Source organism: Pyxicephalus adspersus, chromosome 2 (assembly GCF_032062135.1).
Source record: "Pyxicephalus adspersus chromosome 2, UCB_Pads_2.0, whole genome shotgun sequence".
NCBI classification, from domain to species: domain Eukaryota; kingdom Metazoa; phylum Chordata; class Amphibia; order Anura; family Pyxicephalidae; genus Pyxicephalus; species Pyxicephalus adspersus.
The window spans coordinates 144,462,105-144,483,861 of NC_092859.1; the positions used below are offsets into that span (position 1 = coordinate 144,462,105).

The 21,757-nt window shown below is 38.6% G+C and overlaps 1 protein-coding gene across 5 annotated transcripts in view; it reads left to right on the forward strand.

Moving 5' to 3' along the window:
- AKAP13 (A-kinase anchoring protein 13) overlaps positions 1-16,960 on the forward strand; it is a 171,135-nt gene extending 154,175 nt beyond the window's left edge. For all 5 annotated transcript variants that reach the window (XM_072402694.1, XM_072402696.1, XM_072402697.1 and 2 more), the window contains 11 exons: positions 777-853; positions 2,695-2,876; positions 2,966-3,048; positions 4,686-4,874; positions 6,066-6,221; positions 6,414-6,484; positions 7,719-7,757; positions 7,874-7,924; positions 8,006-8,410; positions 9,431-9,734; positions 11,028-16,960. In XM_072402694.1, the coding sequence (XP_072258795.1) occupies positions 777-853; positions 2,695-2,876; positions 2,966-3,048; positions 4,686-4,874; positions 6,066-6,221; positions 6,414-6,484; positions 7,719-7,757; positions 7,874-7,924; positions 8,006-8,410; positions 9,431-9,734; positions 11,028-11,077 (1,607 nt within the window). In that variant the 3' untranslated portion in view covers positions 11,078-16,960. The remainder of the gene's footprint in view (positions 1-776; positions 854-2,694; positions 2,877-2,965; positions 3,049-4,685; positions 4,875-6,065; positions 6,222-6,413; positions 6,485-7,718; positions 7,758-7,873; positions 7,925-8,005; positions 8,411-9,430; positions 9,735-11,027) is intronic.
- Positions 16,961-21,757: the final 4,797 nt, after the last annotated feature.

A 21,757-nucleotide genomic window follows, 5' to 3' on the forward strand; every position in this document is an offset into this window, starting at 1 on the left:
CTACATCTGAGATCTCCAGTCCTTGAGGACCACACACAACCCGGTGTTGTGGAGCTGCCACCACAACCTAGGCAGCCCTGGAGCTTTCACCTTTAAAACCATGTCCATACCCACAGCTGACACATAAAAATGCCCTTTAAATGTTTTACAGAATGATAAACTTTCTACCATTGAATTCTACCGTGTCCATTAGTTTACAATGGGAGCTCAGTCTATCACAAGCACACTGTATTTTATAGTGATATCAATGAAAGTCAGTTGGGTTTTAGTCATCCTCGCCCACAAGCATATGTACTGCCAAGAACAACCAGTTCTCCCAGTCTCCACCCTTCTGGAGCAGCAATTTGTTTTTCCTTGATCCATCAACACCAACTTTACAAGGCTTGGTAACCTGGCTGTCTTTGCTATAAAATGTCTCCATCAGCATAGCCAGGAAGTTAAGATGGGGACTTGTAATTGAAAGTTATTTTTGCAGACTGAGAACCACATTGCATGTGAGTAATCATCGTTTCCAACTGAAGCACTAAATTGCAGGTCATTGCCGTCCATCTCAGCTTCGTTTTCATTTTTACTGTAAGTGGGAACATATTCCTAATGTAGAATCTGATACAGTGTGGGCTGAGCCAATTCTTCCTGCAAAACCAGCTTTCTATGAAGCATAAATTAGGGATTAACATGAGATTTATCTAAGCAGATGATTGTAGGGTAGAAATAGGCAGGTTTGTGGCCATGTGTTAAATTCTCACAATAACTATGTACTTTTATGTAATCCACAGAGGTGCTGGCTGTACTGCTGACTGATGTGTTGGTTTTCCTCCAAGAAAAGGACCAGAAATATGTCTTTGCGTCACTGGTGAGGCCCCTTCACATCACTAAAATGTGCTTGGGAAAAAAAATGCAGTTGGCTTATTTGTTGGCTTAAATTTTGCAAAAGGAATGAATCTTTTAATTTCTGAATAGCAAAATTGTATAAAGCTGTGGTGATGTTATTTCCCATCTGCTCTCATTATGACAACTGTAACAAGCAATTGCATCAGCAGTCTTTGTGCATCAAACTCTGGATTTTTCCTCTATGCCCCCAAGGCATTTCAGGATGTTCAGTAACAATGTGGGGGGCAACTTTTTTCTTTGGTTTTGGATTTTCTCATTTGAACAAGAATATGTCGTTGTGCTCACGTTATTTTTCCAAGAGTTGGAATGTGAGAAAAACTGCAGGAAAAATCAGCAAACCAATCACATATTGCCTATGTTGGAGATTGGCACATTAATAGTGCAGATAGTGCCCCCGGCATTGGCATATTTATGGTAATTACAAGGTTGCCATTGTATGATAAAACAATGTGTTGACAAAAATGAAGTATGGCCTAATGGATAAGCCATATTTGTTTAATGAAGAAAACAGAATAGGTTTTTAAAGTATGAACAAGACAAATTTTAATAGCTATCAGCTCAGTAAATGAATCCATTAGTGTGTAGAAGCAAAGTGGTGGTTGAAATGTCTGTTTTACATGCCAAATAAGCTTGCAAACTGCATTACATCGGGTTCCCTCTAATCTTTGAATTACCCAATCAATGAGTCAATTATATATACCTATCCTAACACCTAAAGTAGGAAGAACAATAGATGCCAGACTGAATTTTCCAGCATCCCTGCATTGCAGTAGGAACCCTGTGCCTATAGTTGTATAGTAGGTGTCAGGACTTGGTAGTCAGAGTAAGAGAGAATATAGAGAGCAGTTGTCTGACCACAATCTGTTGACAAGGAACTAAAAGGAGAGGTCCAAGAACTGCACAAGGTTTTCAATTTTTACAGTTCAGATCCCAAGGTAATCCTTATCATTTTCACTGATCCACCTGATTGCTTTGAGACTTTTCCTTGTGTAATTTTGGAATTAAATTAGCTTTAAAACAAGTAGCTTTCGAGCTTGCTAAGCATTGCCAATATCTTCCTAATTTCCTGGCATGAGCGATTATCTCATGAACAGCCATGTTTCTGATATTCTTCAGGTCTTGAACTTCTGCTCTCATCCCCTCTGCTGTTTCCCAGTCCCAGCCGTCACTTTTCATTATGAGTTAGAAAATTAAAGAAAAGCTGTTACATGGTTTCTTTGAGCAGCAGTCTTATTTACTGAACCTCCTGACCACCTTATCTATTAAATATGACAGCTCGATCTTAAACAGATGTGGTTATAAACACGTAGGGCTAATTATGTGTGGCCAAGTGCCAAACCCTTCCATATAAATATTGGGCCAAAACAAAACTTGCTCGTTAACCATGGTGGTCCAATGAGGATATTGTGTACAGGATTATATGTTTCAAAAAATGCCTAAGGGCACCAGGGTTTGGTAGTGGTTTGCAGAATACGGGTGGATGTTCATGGTTGAGAAGTGAAATGAATCTTTGAATTTAGTCATACCAATGCAGCAAGTCTTAGATTTAGTGTATAGTGAGGAGTATCTCAATGATCTGAGTGCTCAACGCTGGTTATATTGGCAACCTGATGGGGACAGGTGGTGTCCTCATTCCAATTTATCGGTGGGTGTTTGGGGCACCCATGCCCCTCACCCCCTACGTCTGTATCATGATGTTTCTAAAAAGTTGGGAATAAATGCATTTATATTAGGCTGAAGGTGAAAATATTAAAACAATGCATGTGTATGTTTTTTAAACTAATTTATTATTTATTTGTTTAGGAACAAAAATCTACAGTGATTTCCTTAAAGAAACTGATAGTAAGGAAGGTGGCACATGATGAAAAGGGACTGTTCCTGATCAGCATGGGAGGGAAAGACCCAGAAATGGTGGAAGTTCTCACCAGTACTAAAGAAGAGCGGGACAGCTGGATCAACACTATCCAGGACACAATGACCACAATGTAAGTAGCAGTATTGTCCCTGCTGCACCTGCAAGAGTTCATTCCTTCTTTATTACTATTCTATAATTCTGTATTGTCTGCTATTCCAGGGACAAAGATGACGATGAAGGCGTTCCATCTGAGTCTGAGGAGGAGAAGAAGAACTGGGATACCAAAGCCAGAGAACTGAGAGGTACGGGATGTTCTTAACACATTTTATAGTGCTATTTATCAGATCATTTCTATTTATTGAATCTTGAAGTAAGATTGTATCAGTGGACTGGGTTTATTAACTGCGCACCCTGCACATTTACCGGGAGATTTTTACTGTTGCCAATAAGTTCAGGGCAAGAACGTCAGCAGTCAGGGTTTTGTTCACATGAATATGAGATGGCCATCATCAATGGAAGACAGCCATGTCAGAAAGCAATGATTTTTCTATTTGGAAATATGTTTCTCCTAATATAATCTTGTTGCTAAAACATATAAGATTAAATTGTCAAATCTATAAAGTCTCATGTGTAAAAATGTAAGTCTGAACATTGATAAACTTTAAGGAACAGACACATTTTTGGTATTAAAGAAAAGAAAAAAAACATTAAATTGCAAGTTAGGAGATTTAAATGCAATTCTCCTGGGTAAGACTTTTCGTAACCGCTAGGTGGCAGCAAGTAGTTTGTGAATATAATTCTGAATATTCCCTGAAATATTCAAGATTTTGCAGCACTAAATCAGCCAGGGATGTTGAGTTAGCAGATTTATAATGCCTTATTGTTAATAAATTATAATAAATTGTTTATTTAGCTTAATTTTTCCAATTTTCCTAGGTGTGTACCCAAACCTTATAGCTGCCAATCTTCAATTGAATAAAAAACTTTGTAAATCTTTTGGATATTAAAGAATTAAAGCAACAGCTCCTAAAATGATTTCTAATCCGCATTTGTCATTATGATAGCCAATTTACCAACCAATACAATGTCAAATTGGACAAATGGGTTAAATAGGTCTGGAACCTTGATGGGATGGGAAACCATGACACCTTGAGGATTATGAATTAGGATTTGGATATTTTATGTGCTCATGTGGTTTGAAGGTGTGCAGTCCTTTTGAAAGATACAAAGCATAAATCTGTGGAAAGTTGCAGCATCATTTGTGAAGGCTGTTTATTAGTATCCAGTAATACAAATTATCTCCATATCATTGAAATACTTTACTTCTGCTACTCTTGCCTGGAAACATCCTACAAAGAGCAGTGCAGTGCTGGAGGGGGTAAAAAAGTACTATTATGTAACTGCAAAGGCCCTGAAAGTATTTTGCCTTATGTGCCTGTAAAAGATTATTTGTTTCTGCACTCTGTCCACCTTAATTTCCAGTTTTGAACATAAATGATCCTCACCACCTTTATTATATGAGATAATGTGAAATCCAGATCCAATTGTGGCGATTCTTTGGGCGTACTCTTCCCCCACTGATTATGATGCGACTCATATCAATGCTGCTGGACATGTTTATACCTAATGAATAGTAAAATTAAGGACAGCTATACTTAAGCATATCAAACACAGCATACAGAAAGGGACGGGCACATTGGATAGGCCCACAAGAACTAAACATCACTGAGTTCCTTTGTTTGTGGGTGTTTGGGTTTGTGTTGATGGCATCAGTTTTAAATGCTTCCAATACCATTCAGAATTCATTGGCAGGTGCATTTCACCTGCACTTGCCATCTTTATTTCATTTAACTTTCTTTCAAGCAAGTTATGCATGTCAATAGTTTTGGAATAGCAAATAAATTGTACATACGAATTGTAATGTATTTTTCAATTTCAGGGCAACTGCATCAGAAAGATGAACAAATTATAACTTTACTTGAAGAGAAAGAGAAGCTTTTTCAGGAATTGACATTTAGCGGTGGAGCAGAAGAGAATTCTGCGTCAGCGCAGGGAAGAACTCTCTTTAGGGCGAACACTGAAGAAGCTCCCCGAGGAGAGCCACTAATAAAAAGTGCAATCAAAGAAGGTAGGGATTTTCACATATACATTTTTACATATATTTGAAAAGCAAGAGCTTCATGTTAAAGGGTTACTAACAAACTCCCAACTGTGTATGTAATAGCCCTTCTCTTCACAGCGTGCAACCTACAGTGTTCATTCAGCTACCTAGCACAGTACAAATCATTGTTATAAGAATCTTTTTATATTGTTTGTTCTGTGCAAAGCAAAATAGCCAGATATAGGCACCGCAGTATATAATGCTGACTTTAAGTGCAAATTAAACTCATCTCCCTACCTTGTCCTGCATGGTATTGATCATTATTTAACTTTTCTCTAGTTGGTTGGTTGGTAGCCTGTGAAATAGGTTCAGCATGACCATGGCAAAGAGGTTTGATGTCCAACCTACTGCATGAAGCCTTTTGGCTTTGACCATCATTATTTTCCTTGCCTAGGGTTTTCCTTTAGCAGCACCTTTTTCATTCTTATTTTCCTTTTATAACCTTTTTTTAACAAAATGTGATGATGGAAAAATCAAACATAGTGCCAGTACTTTTTTAAGCTAGCTCTAAGTGTATTGTGCTGTAAAAAAAAAAAAGTGTAATAGAAGCAAACCCTAGCAGTTCTTTGTAATATGTCTACAATCTCTGACAGTTTCCTTCCACAAGTCCCCAGCCTTAAACCACACCTATAGTACGTCTTCAATCATTTGCCATCCTGAAGCACGCATTCAGTTTCTAAAAATCTACTGTACTGTGTCTAGAGCCTCTTTTCTCTAGCATTAGATTGGATGTACATTAACATCAGTGTGTCAAGGTCTATACTTAGGGCTCCTTATTTTATATACGTTAATCATCACTGCTCTAAAAATAATAGCTGGCCATTTTCTAGCTCTGTCAATGCAACTTGCAGCTGAGGAAAAGTTATAACACCTTTTCCGCAAGGAAAATAGTTGTGACATCATCGGAAAACTGTATTGTGGGATGAAGCCGGCCAAATCCAAAGTCTGTTAATAATGGCTTTTTAAACCCCTTTCTTCAAAAGATTTCAAATCTCATATATTTTCCTAATATCCATAATTCTTTTTTTTTTAAAGAAAAATTACAGGTTTTCATGAATTTGTGAATTCATGCTCCATTTAGTAGATAGTTTATTGTGAATCCAAACTTGCAGAGTGTCAGGTTTTCTTCATGATCTTAGTGTTCAATGTATTTTGCAGTGGAGACACTTGAAGTTCTGGTGAACCAGTACCTATGGAGCAGCCTGGTGGCACAGGAGTCTGGTGAGATGGAAAATGGAGTTGGTCCTGTTTCTCTTCCCCGACGAGCAGAGACTTTTGGAGGTTTTGACAGCCATCAGCTCAGTAATTTAAAATGTAAGTGCCTGAACATGTTGTCCATTTTAGTGTAATTATGATTTATTTTACTGTTATATATAGTATTTTTTAATTAGATTTTTTATCTAAAAAAATTACATCTAATAAAAAAACTAAGAATAGCAAAGTTACTAGCAAGAATTTCAATGATTTATTATACTCCTGTTGATTATTCTTGTTTACCACTTGTAGGTGGAGAAAAAGATGAAGCAGAAGATGCCCAGGATCTCCGAAGAACTGAATCTGACAGTGTTCTCAAAAAGGTATTGTGTGCAATGACATGCAGATTAACATGATGATGTGCACATAGCATCATCATAGATTGACTTTTATCCATTCAGTGTGGTGCAATGTATACAAATGCCTATACCAAAGTATCTTTTTTGGTTATCTTGTATTTGTACAATAAGAAGAATGCTTGTATGGATATTTCCAGCATGTGTGACTTTTCAAGGAAACTTTGCCCAGGGAGGCGCAAAAAAAAAGTTCAGAGAGGTTCCTTTTCGCAGGTTGTTGCTGCTTTTGTATATGAATCTCTGGAAAGAATTTTGGTGGAGCAAAGTGTACACTTGCCAGCGCATTTACAGTATACAAATGCACAGGGAAGGTCACACATAACTAATTTTTTATTTGCACCCCCCCCACCTTTAGCTTTGATTATAGTGCACATTCGTCATGGTATTATTATGATTATCCAATATTTATATAGCGCCGACATATTATGCATTGCTTTACATAGTCCATAGTCATGTCACTAGCTGTCCCCATTTTTTCCGTCCAGAGTTGCATTAATATTTCTCCCAGGATATTGTAATAATAAGTTGGGACTGCAATGAAAGGTCTTCTCCAGCACAACCCAAAGACTCTTAACGGAGTCTGGACTTTGTGGTGGCTATTCAATGTGTTGAAATGTCTCATGCTCACCACTCTTTCACAATTTGATTCGTATTAATCCGGGTATTGTCACTATGGAACATGCCCATTTTATCAAGGAATAAAATCTCCATTGATGGAATAACCTGGTCATTCAGTATATTCAGCAGACTTTATTTTTTGGCCATATAACATTCCTGAAAATAGGCCTTACTGACTGAAACAGCCCAGGATCATAACACTGCCCCCACAGGCTTGGGGACTTTTTTGGGCCAGTCACTTGGCAATTTTACAGACCTTCCTCCTAGGTTTCTATAAATATTAAATATAATAATAGTTTCTAAATAAATATAAATAGCATGGTATTGATTGGTCCAGAGCGGTCAACCATTTATGGTTCCATTTCTTCCCAGTTACATTTTTTGAAATTAGTATGACTTTTATTCGGTATTAGGTATTTATTAAAGTATAAATTGTAATTGAGACTTTAGTATTTTTCCATTTCAAATCTTTTAAAATTTCCTTAGGAGTATTCTCATTATGATAACTGCTAGAAATGATGAAGACCACTAGACAGACGATGTCTTGTTGTTAATGGGATTTTTTTTCTGCTTGCATCTGCAGGGACCAAATCCCAGTGTTGTAGTGAAGAGGAATGGCATGGTAAGAATTTGTAATGTTTTCCTAGATATGTAGATTGCTATTTGATTTTGTGTTGAAGACTTTTTTAAAAATTATTTTATTTTATACATAACCTAGTTCCTTTTCTTTCTCTGCAGCAAGTTCTAATGTCGGTCAGCAACCTTCATAAATGCCTGAAGTCCTTGCAGGTCAGTTGTTGAAGATAATTGCTGCATTAAATACATTATGTGCTATGTGTTCTGTGTTCTAATAAGTTTAATATTTACCAGGCTGTGGTCGTACAGCAAGACACCTACATTGAGGATCAGAAGATGATGCTGAAAGGAGACTTCTCTAGGAAATCAAGACCAAGTTCCTTAAGCGATCAGGAGAAGCAGCGCAGCCTAGAAAAACTGCGTCAGGAGATCTCCAGCTTGGAAAAGCAGCAAGCGCAGCACAAGGAAGAGAAGCTTAGAAACGAATGGCAATGGGAATCCCGGGAAAAAAAGTTTGCAGAATGGAAAGAATGGTCGTCAAGAATGGATGATGGCATAAAGAAGAGTATGCAAGAAATGGAACAAAAGAAGCATCGGTTGGAGATCATGAAAGCTCTTGGCCAATGTAATGTAGAGGGTTTAGAGGAAGAGATGCAGCAAGGAATGATCCAAGAGCAGCGAAACAAAGACCCTAAACAGGTATAAGATTCTTTCTACCCATTTCTGATTACCTTATTGGGGAAATGAGGTGCTTTTGGTCCATCATAAAATACAGAATGTGTTTGCTTCCCCTATGGTGGGCAAAATAAAAACATTTCATCTGTTCTAGCCTGTCTAGCCATTGTCCGCACTGTGGTTCAATGACTACAAGGTCCAAATTCCACTGAATGTTATCTGATGTCAGCTTGTACTTTTTATTATTATTAATATTATTAAACAGGATATATGTAAATTAAATAGGTGTTGCAAATGACAGACAGATACAGACAGTGACACAGGAAGAGGAGAGGACCCTGCCCCGAAGAGCTTACAATCTAGGAGGTGGGGAAGTATCACACAAAAGGAGGGGGGATATGGAATGGTTATAAGTAATGAGGGTTTTTAAAGACAGAAGAAGAAGACAGGTAAGCAAGTTTAAAAGATGGGTTTTGCGTGCTCTTTTAAAGGAGCAGAAAGTGGGAGCAAGCTGAATAGGTTGAGACCATTCCAGAGAGTTGGGGCAGCTCTAGAAAAGTCTTGGATCCGTGCGTGTGACGAGCTTATGCGTAAGAAAGTCATTAGTATGTCATTGGAGGAGCGAAGAGAGCGGCTGGGGAAGTATTTTTTTTACCAGGTCAAATGGAAGCTACAAAAGAGAACTACAAAGAGAGGCAGCAGAAGAGGAGTGGTGGGAAGGATGGATACGTCTGGCTACAGCATTCATAATACTTGAGAATGGATTATTCACAATATTACATTACTTGAAGAACAGCGGATAGGAATTTGTACAATAATACTTTATATGGATGTGATGTGTGAAACTGAAAGCAGAAAACTGTAAAATATCTAGAAAGAAAGCATTGTCACTTGCATAGTGAAATTGAGATACTCCGAGAATCTTTCTGTGTTGAAAGATGTAGTCAGACATTAGAAAGCGTGTGATGCACTTCTAGACAAACAATAATATATGTTATTAATAGTTGTTTATGTCAATTAACAATGTGTACTTTTTCCCTGTAGGTATCTTTTCAGCATGAGAAGGTGAGCAGGGTGCCCTCATTCCCCATTGGCATAGATTCCTCAAAATGGTGTGACTCCACCAAACAGGAACAGTTACAGTCGGAGGCATCTACATCACCTAAAAAGGACTGTTTACTACGGACTGACAGTAAGCAAAAAGGAAAAGGCCACTTCAACTTACTTGGGAGCCAGTCTAGTAAATCAACAGAGGGCCACTCCTCCAATCGCCTTTTTAACTTGTCAAAACCAAAGGAAAAGAAGGACAAGAAGAAGAAAGGCAAAGGAGCCAGCCCTGTAACCTCAGGTAACTTAAACTGAAAATGTTGTGAATCCATTGAGTCTATAAACAAAAGACAGAAGGCAAGCTGGAGTTTCTTTGCCGCAATTCAAAATAATATTGTGAGCAACATTTGTAAAGGATAGCAGAATATTAATGCATACATTACTTTGTTGTGGTCTATCCCATTAAATGCTCCAAAGATATAGGACCAAAAGACTAAACCTAATAATCCCTATTTAGAAGGTACAAGAAATATCTTGTAACCAGATGCGTTTCGCCGGTAGGCTTCCTCAGGGGACATATAGAAAATGTTTAACAAATGGGTGTCTGAGAAATTTTTCGTAGTAAAAGGTAAGGAGTTTCCTCCGTTGTGAGGGATCCAAAGAGCCGGTTAGAACTGTGTATAGGAATCCCAAATGGAAGTATGGCAAGGTATGCCATGCAGTAGGCGGTGGATGTGTTGTTTTTTTCCTCTCCAACCCTGTCTGTTAAAGTTTGATGCTCCTTTAGTCCAAAAGGTGAGCTCAGGTGCACCCTGTATCAGATCACATAAGGTGGCAGGACTTCTCACCTACAAAACTTGCATCTGGAAGTCCCAGGATGATCTCTTTACATTATGGCTTTTGCAGAAGGCACAATATTAAAAAAAAATTTTTCTTTGTGTAGCTACAAAGATTCTATTTCATTAGATCGTTATGCAGAAACTCCGTTCCTGCTTGTGATGTTGAAGTCCATGATACAAAACTAATGCATTTCTGGGGCTAAGCTTTGCCTCCTTCATCAGGGCTTGAATAAATGGGGTAGTGTGTGATTAAGAGGTAATGATTCCATATAGATAATGAAGCCATTTTAGCAAGAAAAGAAAACCTAGCTTATCTTATGTTATCTGTGTTACCTTATGTAAGTACAAAGGCTAGTACACACATGCAATGGTTCTCGTCCGATAATCTTCTCAGGGCTGATATCGTACGAGAATCTGGCGTGTGTACAGCGCTCGTTCATCGTCTGAACGACCGCCCTGGCGGATCCTTGGACAATGGACGACGAACAATCGTAATGCAAGTGAAGGGGGGAGAGAAAGCGGCAGGGTGTCGCTTCGTCGTTCTCCCCCTCCCCTCTCCAAAGAACAGAACGGTGCTGTATGTACAGCACTCGTTCATGCAGTCGTTTGTCGTATGGAAAGGATCGTGAAATATCCTTTCCAACGACAATTATTGCACAAGTGTATGTAGCCAAAGTTACCACCTAAAATGTAAAATTGGTTAATGTGTGAGATCGCTGATGTTTGTATTCATCTTTTTTTTCATTTTTTTTAAGATACCCACCCTATAGAAGGAGCAACAGAGGAGGAAGAAATCTTCTGCTAATGGACTTACTGTTTTTGCTCGTTCTGCACTGGGAAGCGACAATAGACAATATGTGTTACATGATGAAAACTCCCCCTGATCACTTTATACAGGTTTGCTGTACTGTTCACTGTTTGCTGCCACTGTGTCATTCACACAGATGTCTACCAACCTTCAATATTCCATGGGGTCTTCACTCACCCAGTGATGGCACTATGACCCCAGAGAAACGCTCTCCTACTACAGCTTCCTGGGACCTAAGAGATCACTGCTGGTACAATATTGTAAGAATTACATCCACTTCTGGGATCATACCACATCAACACCTACGGGATGGTATCCTCATTGCTGCTTATCATCAAAATCACCTATGTGATTATTACAATTGCTCACGTGGGAAGTTCTTTTACAGTGTTCACTTGACTTCTGCATCTCCTGTCTAAAAAAGATTCATGAATTTGGTGACTGCGTTTACACCATTTTGATTCAAAATGAAATATTTATTATATTTGATCAGAAGGTGTGTACAAATACTGTGTATTTTCCTGGTTACAGGTTGACGGCTGACCGGAATGGCTGTTTTGCTGGTTGCCAGTAGAGGGCAATGTAGACATTCTTCTGAGATTTCATTCTTTCTCATGTAGAAGATGCTGTTATGTTGGAATTTTTCCATGTTTGTTGTCAGACCTTGTAGATAAAAAGGAAAAAAAACTTAGTGTTAACATTTTCCAGCATCATTCACAAACTGATTTGCAAAATCCAATCTGTCACCCTGGGTTAGAACAAGGGGGCTTTTTTCCTGAGAAACAAGAAATCCTAAACATCAGTGTAACAGGTTAATAAAATTCGGACAGCCAATGTAGGGATCAATATCATGTGCACAATGTATCTGCTATGGTTAGAATTGTTCTTACACACGGTTTACTTTGTCTGTTGATTCTATTGAGCGCAGCAATCAGCTACCGTTTAGCCTTTCCCCTTCCAGAGATCGCTGTCATACAATAAGCTTTTCTCAGCAAATGCTATATTGGAAAAATTGACTATTTTTTTTTATAATAGGGAATTTGTGTTATAGACACCCTGGACCTTTAAACTTGAGTTTGATTTAAAAAAATAAGGGCAGCACTGAGTGCAATACACAGGTTAGTTTAGGTATGGGCACCTTAATGGGATCAAATGGACACCATATTGGTTCTAGATAATTGGATACAATAGCTATAAATGGACCCCTCCTGTGGGAAATAATATGGACAAAGCATAATAAGCAGCACACCACATGATTTGTAAAGCCTATACAATATTGTGTTCACATTCTTATCAATTATACATCACATATAAATGGTCCATAGTGTCATTGTGTACAGCTATACTATATGGTAAAGACTTTTTGCAAAAAATAATGATTATACAAGTATATGGGGAGGGGGGATAGGGGATCAATATTGGTATTGCCATTGGTATCTTCACATGTGTATGTCTTATTCTTATATATAGTCCAGCTGTATACATGGTGTGCACCCATTTATAGGTGATTTTTGGAAAATACGCTCTGGTGTGCTGGCATATTTTTTTTTTTTTTTTTACCTTTTCAATCTCTGCATGCAACAATCAATCCAACCAATGACATTTCTGTCTTCTGTTCAGTTGAGCTTTTTTCATTTAATGGCTGCTATGGGTTATGGCAAATTCTCATCATTTTCCTTTATTAAGCTGCCTTACCAAACACGTTGCTTGTGTTCATTTCATATTCAATGAGATTTGTTGCATATAGAAATTTTGAAGTGTAGAGTTTTACTATTAAAATGCCAAAGAGAGAAATAAGGGTGAAAGAAATAGGGGCATTTTTTAATTATACTTGGTATAACCATGAATATAGATATTTTTGTAAAAAAAATAAAAACGGAAAGACGAATGAGAAACCAAGGTGGTTTTTGGCAAGTGAGCAGAGTTGTCATTTTGTAAGACAGCTGAGGATCCAGTGGCGTGTTATAGATTAGTAGAAGACAGTCCCATGTATTGGTCTTTATACTGCTGTCTCTGCTGAGTCTGATCTCTTATGGAGAATGTTACTATAAATTGTATGTAATCAGAGGGTAAGGTCTTGTAGCCTCCAGGCTTTATTACTTTTATACTGAATGATATATAATAGCAAAACACAAATGTCAGAGATATTTAATAGATGTCCCCATCCTGTGTCCGGCAACTAGAGATCCCATTTTCCTAAAATTCCTCTAAATAGACTGAATAAAGTAGATTTTCTACCAATTGGGCATACAGAGATGACAAAGGAGGAATGAAAATGTTGGCTAGTTTCAACATTTTCGCTGTATGTTACCACTATGCACTTTATGAATCTCCTCCAAATAATGACAATCATCTAGTTTAGTTAGGAATTTGTCTTTGCAAAACTGGTCAGATCGGCATCTCATTGTGAAACCAGAGCCCAGGTCCCGTGTGTAAAAGGCAACAGTCCTGGTTACCAAAAGGCACCAATCAGATAGGTCCCGTACATCTCTAGAAATAGGAACAGGAGGTCTTTTCTTTCTTTAGACACTCGGACATGGGGTGGCTTTATCTACAGTTGACCATTGTATACTTCTTATTTTAGGTGGACCAGGTTCATCAAGCTCTATGAAGATTGAGCTTTTCTTTGTGTAGGGCCTGTCTCCTTACAGTGGGAGTATTTACTAATACATACAATGCAAAGTGGGAATTGGTTGACATACCAGTAACCCACAACAAAGATGGTGCTGTGTTTCGTTGAGATCTTGGCTATGGAAGCTGACTTTGATGTCTTCATTCAGGCTTTTGATGTAGAGTGATCTGTCTTCTTCAGACCCCCACAAGTCATCAACCAATGGATACTGTAGGGCTGAAAGAAAGGGGAAAAGGAGTCTAGTGAGTCCTGGTAGGAGAAACATGAGTCTACAGTGAAAGGGAACAGAGTAGAGAGTAGTGAACATTCTCGAGGAGGCTATTTTGAATTCTAGAGTGGTCCGTGCCCACCACAGCACGCCAAGCTACACCATCTTACCAGCCTCCTTCTGTCCTCATACCATGCGAATACTACACAGGCAGGACATGAATTTGTTAGTAGGGTTTAGTGGACTGTACATGCAGTCCATCTTCTAAAAAATTGACTTATTAAGACCAGTATTCTCCCTATATTTTTTTTTAAGCTGGGTGGGAGGAAGCAGTTTTTCAGTAACCACCCAGAAACAGCCGGGTAGGTTGTTCCGGGGCGTCCACCCAGCTAAAGGGGCTGGGGAGAACACTGAAGAATGGTAAAACGGATATCCTAGACCACTAACACTTTATAACCTAGATAGTATGGTATCCCCCTTTACAGTGTTTGCAGTGGGAATCCTTTTGTAATTTAGAGCATAGTCCTTATACATTTAAAAATAACACATATCCTCCTAACACTGTCCCTGTCACCTCCTCCTTGTAAATTTGTATTCAATTACTTGCAACGTTTTTTGAAGACTGTATGTGTTTCATTGACATTGCTGAAAAGCAGTGGTAATCTTATTCTTCATATGCATTTGTGGTAACGTGGAGTTGCTGGTCATCATTTTCATTTGATTCACCCTCTAGTGGCATCCTTCGTATCAAGCAGTATAGTCAGCAACCATGGTGAACAACCACCAACTTAATGGGAAAGTCTGGTATTCTCATTCGCACTGTAATGAGCAATTAGGGCCATCCCATGTAGATACATATTTACAGATGATCCAAAGGATCTAAGAGACTGGTTCAGTTTATATCTGTACGTAGGAGCTCCTTTATTGGTCTAATATAGCGTACACTGTGTTTTCTGTTCAGCTTTGTGCTGAAATCAGTATTCCCATATTATGGACTTGTGGTTTTAGAACAAACAGTTATCAAGGTCAATGCAAATAGACTGTACAGAGCAGGCTGATGCGTTTAAGCACCTTTCTTAAAGCTTTAAATACGTTGTTTGAATTATTGCTGCTTGAGAATCCTCCCCCCTGTTGCTTTCTATTGAACAAAGAGCACTTAGGTTTGTGTTGTGGGTGGGCTGATCTCACAGTAAATGTATTGGGTGTCCTGTGTAACTAGTAGGCAGTACCTGCCTGTAATAGAGGAGGGAAGATTTCCCTGGACTGCCAACATAACTGCAATGCAAATGTTTTCAATTTGTTCTGTCTATATGGTTCTAATGTTACAATGCATGATACGTTATTAATACTTTGTCTCTCCTTTTTTTTGCCATTGGCAGAGATTATACCATTTCTACTTCAACAAACCCCTTCACATTCCTTTTCCACTGATTTTGGAAATAAAGCCTGCTGGCCAGGCGCCACCATTTTCCACACGCTGCTTCTTCATCGCCTTCCTTTCCTTGTCCTATATTTAGCAGTTTAAGAAGAGATGAAATGAATATTTCCCCTCATTTACGATATTATTGGAAGTAATATCATACCGGGGTAAAGGGAGTGTCAGTTAAGGTCTGGAATCTTGGCTCTTCTCTTTGGGGGTTCTGTAGAACCGTTTACTAGCAGGGTAATGCTTAGCATCAGACTTGTGCCAAGGGCTGGCGAGGTCGGGAGGTGGCTTTCATGCGTAGTTAAAATTTTAACAGCCTTAAAAAAAATCACTAGAGCTAACAAAAAAAAAAAACAGGGCTAATAGCACCTGTATTGCTGAGTGTCTATGGGCCTCAGGTGTATAAATGAAGCCTTGTGCAATGGGCTTTCTTTGGCACTCTTATTGATGCTGACATCCAAAACAAGTAATCGGGCTCTGTATACAACTCCACATTTCCTTATTGTTGCCAAAGGCAGTAGTTTAGTTGTCAATATAGGTAATATATCTAGGATTAAATTTCCAAAATCATTTAGATAACGTTATAGTTGACCCAGAGCACAAAGTTTCTGATGTGATCAGATGCATTTGGGTTACGTCGGCTTTCTCTTATAGCCCAATAGGCTTGTTTATTAGCAATGCCAGCCATTTGGAGTGCCTAATAGCCCATTTCCCTTACCTGTTAAGCCCACAGGTAAAGTTATTACTGAAGTCTTTATCCCAGCTTTTCTTCATTTTGTCTGTTCAGTTATGATGGTGGTATGGTACAATGGTAAAACCATTCAACACATATCTGTCATTAAAATAAACTCCATTTTGATGCATTTTTTTTCCCTTTAGCTTTATGCCAAATGACTGAATTGGAGTCATTTACTAGTAAGATCTGTTGACATGGGGAATTACATTGTGCAACATGGAGAATATTAATGCATTGTCATGAGTTAAAGCTGGCATAGCAGATAATGTTTTGTATTTGAGCATTAATTGGGCATTTTTGAGCAAATATCAAGCATATTAAAAATAAATGGCATCCTTTTCCTTCCCGTCATTATAAAAAAAAATGTAGCCTTGTGTTGTGGTATTTTGTAGTACTAACATTGACTGCACTAGAATAAACTACAAAGTGCTCAGGAGGTTTATAATACAGTATATACCTCTGCTTTTTGTTATATTAATACCTGTACCGAGGTACATGTAGGCGTCATTTAAAGACCTCAGCACAGGCTTGCCCTTCGTCTGAGGGATACCGGCAAGAAACTGGCAACCAACCCGTTTTGTATGCCATGGCGCTCACCTTGTAAATACTGCAGTTTTTAAATGACCTAAAACTCTATGCTAAATGCTATTGTATTTTCTAAATGCTGTAAAGAAATGGAAACAGAAAAGAAGAGAACTTAATTATTTTATGTTAATGTAAAATTCTGTAAAAAGTTATAACTGTGTACAAGTCATGATTGTTTTCGTAATATGCAAGTTTACTTTGTAACTAGCTTTAATTTATCTCCTTTTTTCTTAGTTGCTGTATAAAAGAAGAAAAACATTTCCTCTAAATAAATTCTTTTCTTTATCTAGAAATTGGTGTGTTGTTTCAATGTAAATCTCCAGCCAAATAAAGAATGAGGCTAAAAAAAAAACAGTGCCCTCCATATGATTGGGACAAGGACACATATAGCTTTGATTTGACCCCCTTTTTAAATTTTAAATCAAACAAATCAGGTCTAAAAATAACACCTTTACTTTTCAAGAGCCCTTAATCTCTCCACAATCAGTCCCGTAACATCCTAGATTTTCTTCTTTTCAGCATGGAGGAACCAGCAGGCACCTCCATCTTCTTCAGTTTTCTTCTATCTGTTACATCACCCGATCTTGCTCTGTCCAGTCGCCAGATCAGGTGACATTGCCTGAAAACGTGTTAATAAAAAAGTGCCAATCTCACTGCACATGCATGAGATCAACACTTTTATTTTAACATTCCAAGACCGGGCATGCACAGAAGACTCCTGAAATATGTGACATATGTATCCCAGGAGGCTCTGGGTTTCCAATTCAGTCTTTACCGCAACAGTGTTCCTCCCCTTCCAACAAAAAAAAGGTATAAGTATGAAAAAAAAAAGACATTCTATCTTTATGAAAAAAGTTATCCACCTGTTTTTATAATGTTAAAAACGTCATGATAAGTCCACTTTAAAGTGGACATTCCAGACTTTATTTTACCGTTAGATCCATTTAGGTTCCAACGTGTAGAAATTACAACATTTTTCATACATATTCCCTTTCATTTATGCACACCATAATGTTTGGGACAATTGGCTTCACAATGCATAATTACTGCAGGGATAAGATACCTAGGCTTGCTTCTACCATGTGGAGTCTGTAGCTGCTATTAATTAACATGAGTAGAAAAGCTGTGCCACAAACTATAATCTCAATCAGAAGCCAGGTACAGTCATCAGGGAGCTAAAGGGTACAATTCCTTGCCCAAATACAAAGCAACAAGGTCCTTCAGCATGGTTCACATAAAGATTCAAGGAGTACGAGTAGGATTTGAATGCCATCCAGAAGTCTGAACAAGCTGGTGGTTTTTCCCACATAGTACAAAGGCCACATGAACTATCGGAATCAGTAGGTTTCATTAGACTAATAGATAAGATGGTTACATGAAGAACTGTTAGGACATTTAAAATGTTCATGTTGAGATAGAATGGGTGGGTAACATAATGGGGAGTACTAGGTGGTGTAAGCTGAGACCTTGATGCTATCAGATCACCAGTGGAGTCATGTAGATGGTAGATCTGCTTGCTCCATAAACAATACTTGAGTTGTTATGACGGACAGCAGCAAAAAGTGAGGCGTGTTGGCATTCATGATATATCCACCATTTTAGGCACAAATCTGGTTATTCTTTTTAAAGTTGTGCCGGATTACATATAGGCTTTAAAGCAATGGAGACTGCACACCGACACGGCTTCTTTCTACAAAGTCTGTGTAGTACTGGGGAGGGTTGTGCAGAAATTAACTTTAGAGTGGGGCTGAAGGCAAAGGTTTAGTTAGAAATCATGGGGACCCCCAGAAAAACTTTGAACCGACACATGCCCCATTTAGCCGGTGGGAGGTTGCCAAGGATGCTTCTAGTGTGCCCCGATACTCCACAGACATGGTGCCATTTTGGAAATCCTTGCTAGGTAACAATATTCCACCTGACAGCCATCTTCTGTGTTCCAATGATTTGACTTCACTTTTCTTAAGAGGTCAACCTCCTTGACTTCTGTCCTTAGCCTTGACTACTTATCTGAGCCATATGCAATAATAATGAACAGAAGAGGGTTTTCTGGCCCATAAAGGTAATACCAGGCACCTCCTTTTTATGTATATTTTTTACTTCTGCAAACTGAAATGTCCAACAAGTTCACTGAGATCGGGAAGCCTGTGTTTTTCAAGCTCAATTACAAATGTAGCTTTTAATAAAATAAAAGTTTGGCGCCATTTCTTTTTCCCATTCTGAGGTCCGGCAGTGAAGAGGTTCCCAGTAATCTCTATTACTGAGCAGACATTCCACAGGGCAGCTCCATTCTCCTTGGCTTTTCACATGGTAATTACACACAGCCTGAATCTGGAGTCTCACGCTTCTTACAGACGCCTCACTATCACCGGATCCTTTTCATACCGTCCATACAATATGACTCCTCTAGAAAATGCTGAATATGGCAAAAAATGATACACTGGAAACTGATGTCAATAAATTCCCTTCTCTGCATGGCATTTCCAAGGCCATCATCAACTGAAAGTGAAGTTGAAAAAGTAATTTTAGAGTCTGCATCCAGCAGCCATAAGATTCAGAAGACAATCGGCTACAGCCAGGATGATGAGCACTATGGGTTTTGTGATTATTGTGAAGCTCCTGGTAGGCACCCTCCAAGTCTGAATCAATATTTGGTTTCCATATTATTAGACATGTCAGGTTATAATGTCAGAAACATCTATTAGAATCATAGAGAAATGGAAAATAATACATATACATAGTTATTGCTTTCATGATCAATTGTGCCTCAAGTCATTAAAATGGAACTTTCATAAAGAAAAAAAAAACAATGACTTTACTTTTGCAAAGCCCTTAATCCCTTCACAATCCCAGTCCTGTGCCATCCTGGATTTCTTCTTTCTGCCTTGAAGCAACCAGCAGGTGCCACCATCTTCTGGGGTGTTCTTACATCACTCGATCTGGCTCTGTGCAGGTGAAAGATTGGGTGATATTTTTTTTTACTTTTCAGGAATCAAGGGGATACACCTCATGGGATAGTTGACAAATGTATCCTAGGAAGTTCTGGTGGGCCCAAGCGACCAGCAAGGTGCCATCTGCTGGGAGCTGCCATGGAAATGCTGTTCCTGCCACTGATCCAAATGTGCTGAAAGCCATACCTTTGCCTTCTGTCACCTTTCTAGCATTATGTATTGTAAGGCTAAACACTAAAATAAATAAAATAATAGAATAAAGTATGGAAGGCTTATACTGTCTTGTTTGTAATGCTGCCTGTGTCCCCACTGGGCAGGTTTCATCCCTTCATGTGTTCTGATAATCATCTTAGTATTTAATGCAGGAAATTAAGTGAAATCACCTTTTAATGAGAATGCATAGTGGATTTTAACTGACTTTATTACAGTCATGGTTACAAAAATATCCGTTTCTCATTCAATTTATTATAAAATATTAAGCAAGGTTACATCATTACATCAAGCCAGCAAGTGGAGCTCTTATCTCCTTTTCATGTTTTTCCTTTGCCCTGTTGTTGTGTGAAGCCTGTTTGAAGAGTTCAGTAGCTCAAGCTGTAATATGTACACAAGTGATTCAGAGTAGAACCTTATCTATAATGTGATGGATCAATCCCGGGTTTCAATGTGAAAGCAGCATGCTTGGAAAAGGCTGGTGCTGTCTGTTACATAAATAGTAGGATACTAGGAATTCTTTATGGTGTAATAAATACTGATCAGTAAAAGTAAAAAAAGAATAATAGTTTGGGGTGAGTTTTATTTGATATACACATTCCTAATTTCCCTTTAACGAAAGCAAGCTCAGGTTTGAGGTATTCGATGCTAGCTTCCCTGGTAATGGCATTAAACCCTCGAAGAAAGGAAGGATGTTCTCATCCTTGAACTGAAGCCAGCTTGGTCATTAGACTCCAAGACGTGAAAGTAATAAAATATAACAGACACCGTCTGCTCCCCCTGCATGATCACATCTCCAACTGAGTCCCTCTTATGTATTTGTTCCACATTTCCACTACAATGCCACTCATTCACTTTTTATTATTACTTGTATTATCTGCACTCTGACACTCTATATATCCTGTTATCAGTTCATATTCATAATATGGATTTCAAATATTGATATAGGTCACTAGAGTTCACTGTTTAAGCAGGGAGGACATAGTCATCCAGGAGCCAGGTAATATCCAGCCAATAGGAATAGAATAAAGCTGCAGGAGATCTGATCCTAAAATACGTGGATCTGAAGGGCAGTAATGTGACCAAGGCCAAAGAGCTCCAGAATAACAGGATAATAATAAACTTAGCAGTCACGTCACTACTAAAATCCAATAAATCAAATCTAAATTTACTTTGATGGATGATCGTTTACAATTACAATCAACAATGACACTGAGAAATATTGTGCCCACCCCTCCAGTATACTCTATATAGCTGTGTAGTCACAGTTCAGTGTATGTACTTGGCATACCTTGGTCCTGCAATAAATGAACTCCCATTCTGGCCTGGACAATCAAATAACTGAAGATTCTCAAGCTGGAAAAGAACCAGGTGAAGATGTTGGTGCCACTGCCAATGGTGGTGTTGTCAGCAGTGGAGTACAGCTACCTAGGGATGCGCATACCTGCAACAACATTCAGTACTTCCTTGTTCTCCCAAAGGATGGGCCATTGCAACAAGAAAGCTCCAAAAATTCTGAGAAGTGTCGGAGGTTGTCTTGTTTTTCCCTCCAGTTTTTCTCAACCAGGGTTCCTCCAGAGGTTGCTAGGGGTTCCTTGAGCAATAAGCGATTTGTACCTCTCATGTCAGTTACCACTGGCACCAATGATCTTTTTGGCTATCTGTAAGGGTGATGTTTTTCCCAATGGCCAGCAATGTAGGAGGCATTCTTCCCACTGACCACCACACTGTTATACTGCGAGATGTGAATATAGTAATTATAGCAGGAGTTCCCTGAAGACCTGATATTTATTTCAAGGGTTCCCCCATGGTAAAAAGCTCCAGAAAACACTGCTGTAGATACTAGTGCATCAATTTCACCACATTGGGCTGACATTAGGATGATAAATCGTACCACAAGTTTAATACAGGCACACCAAGGCCAAATATCTA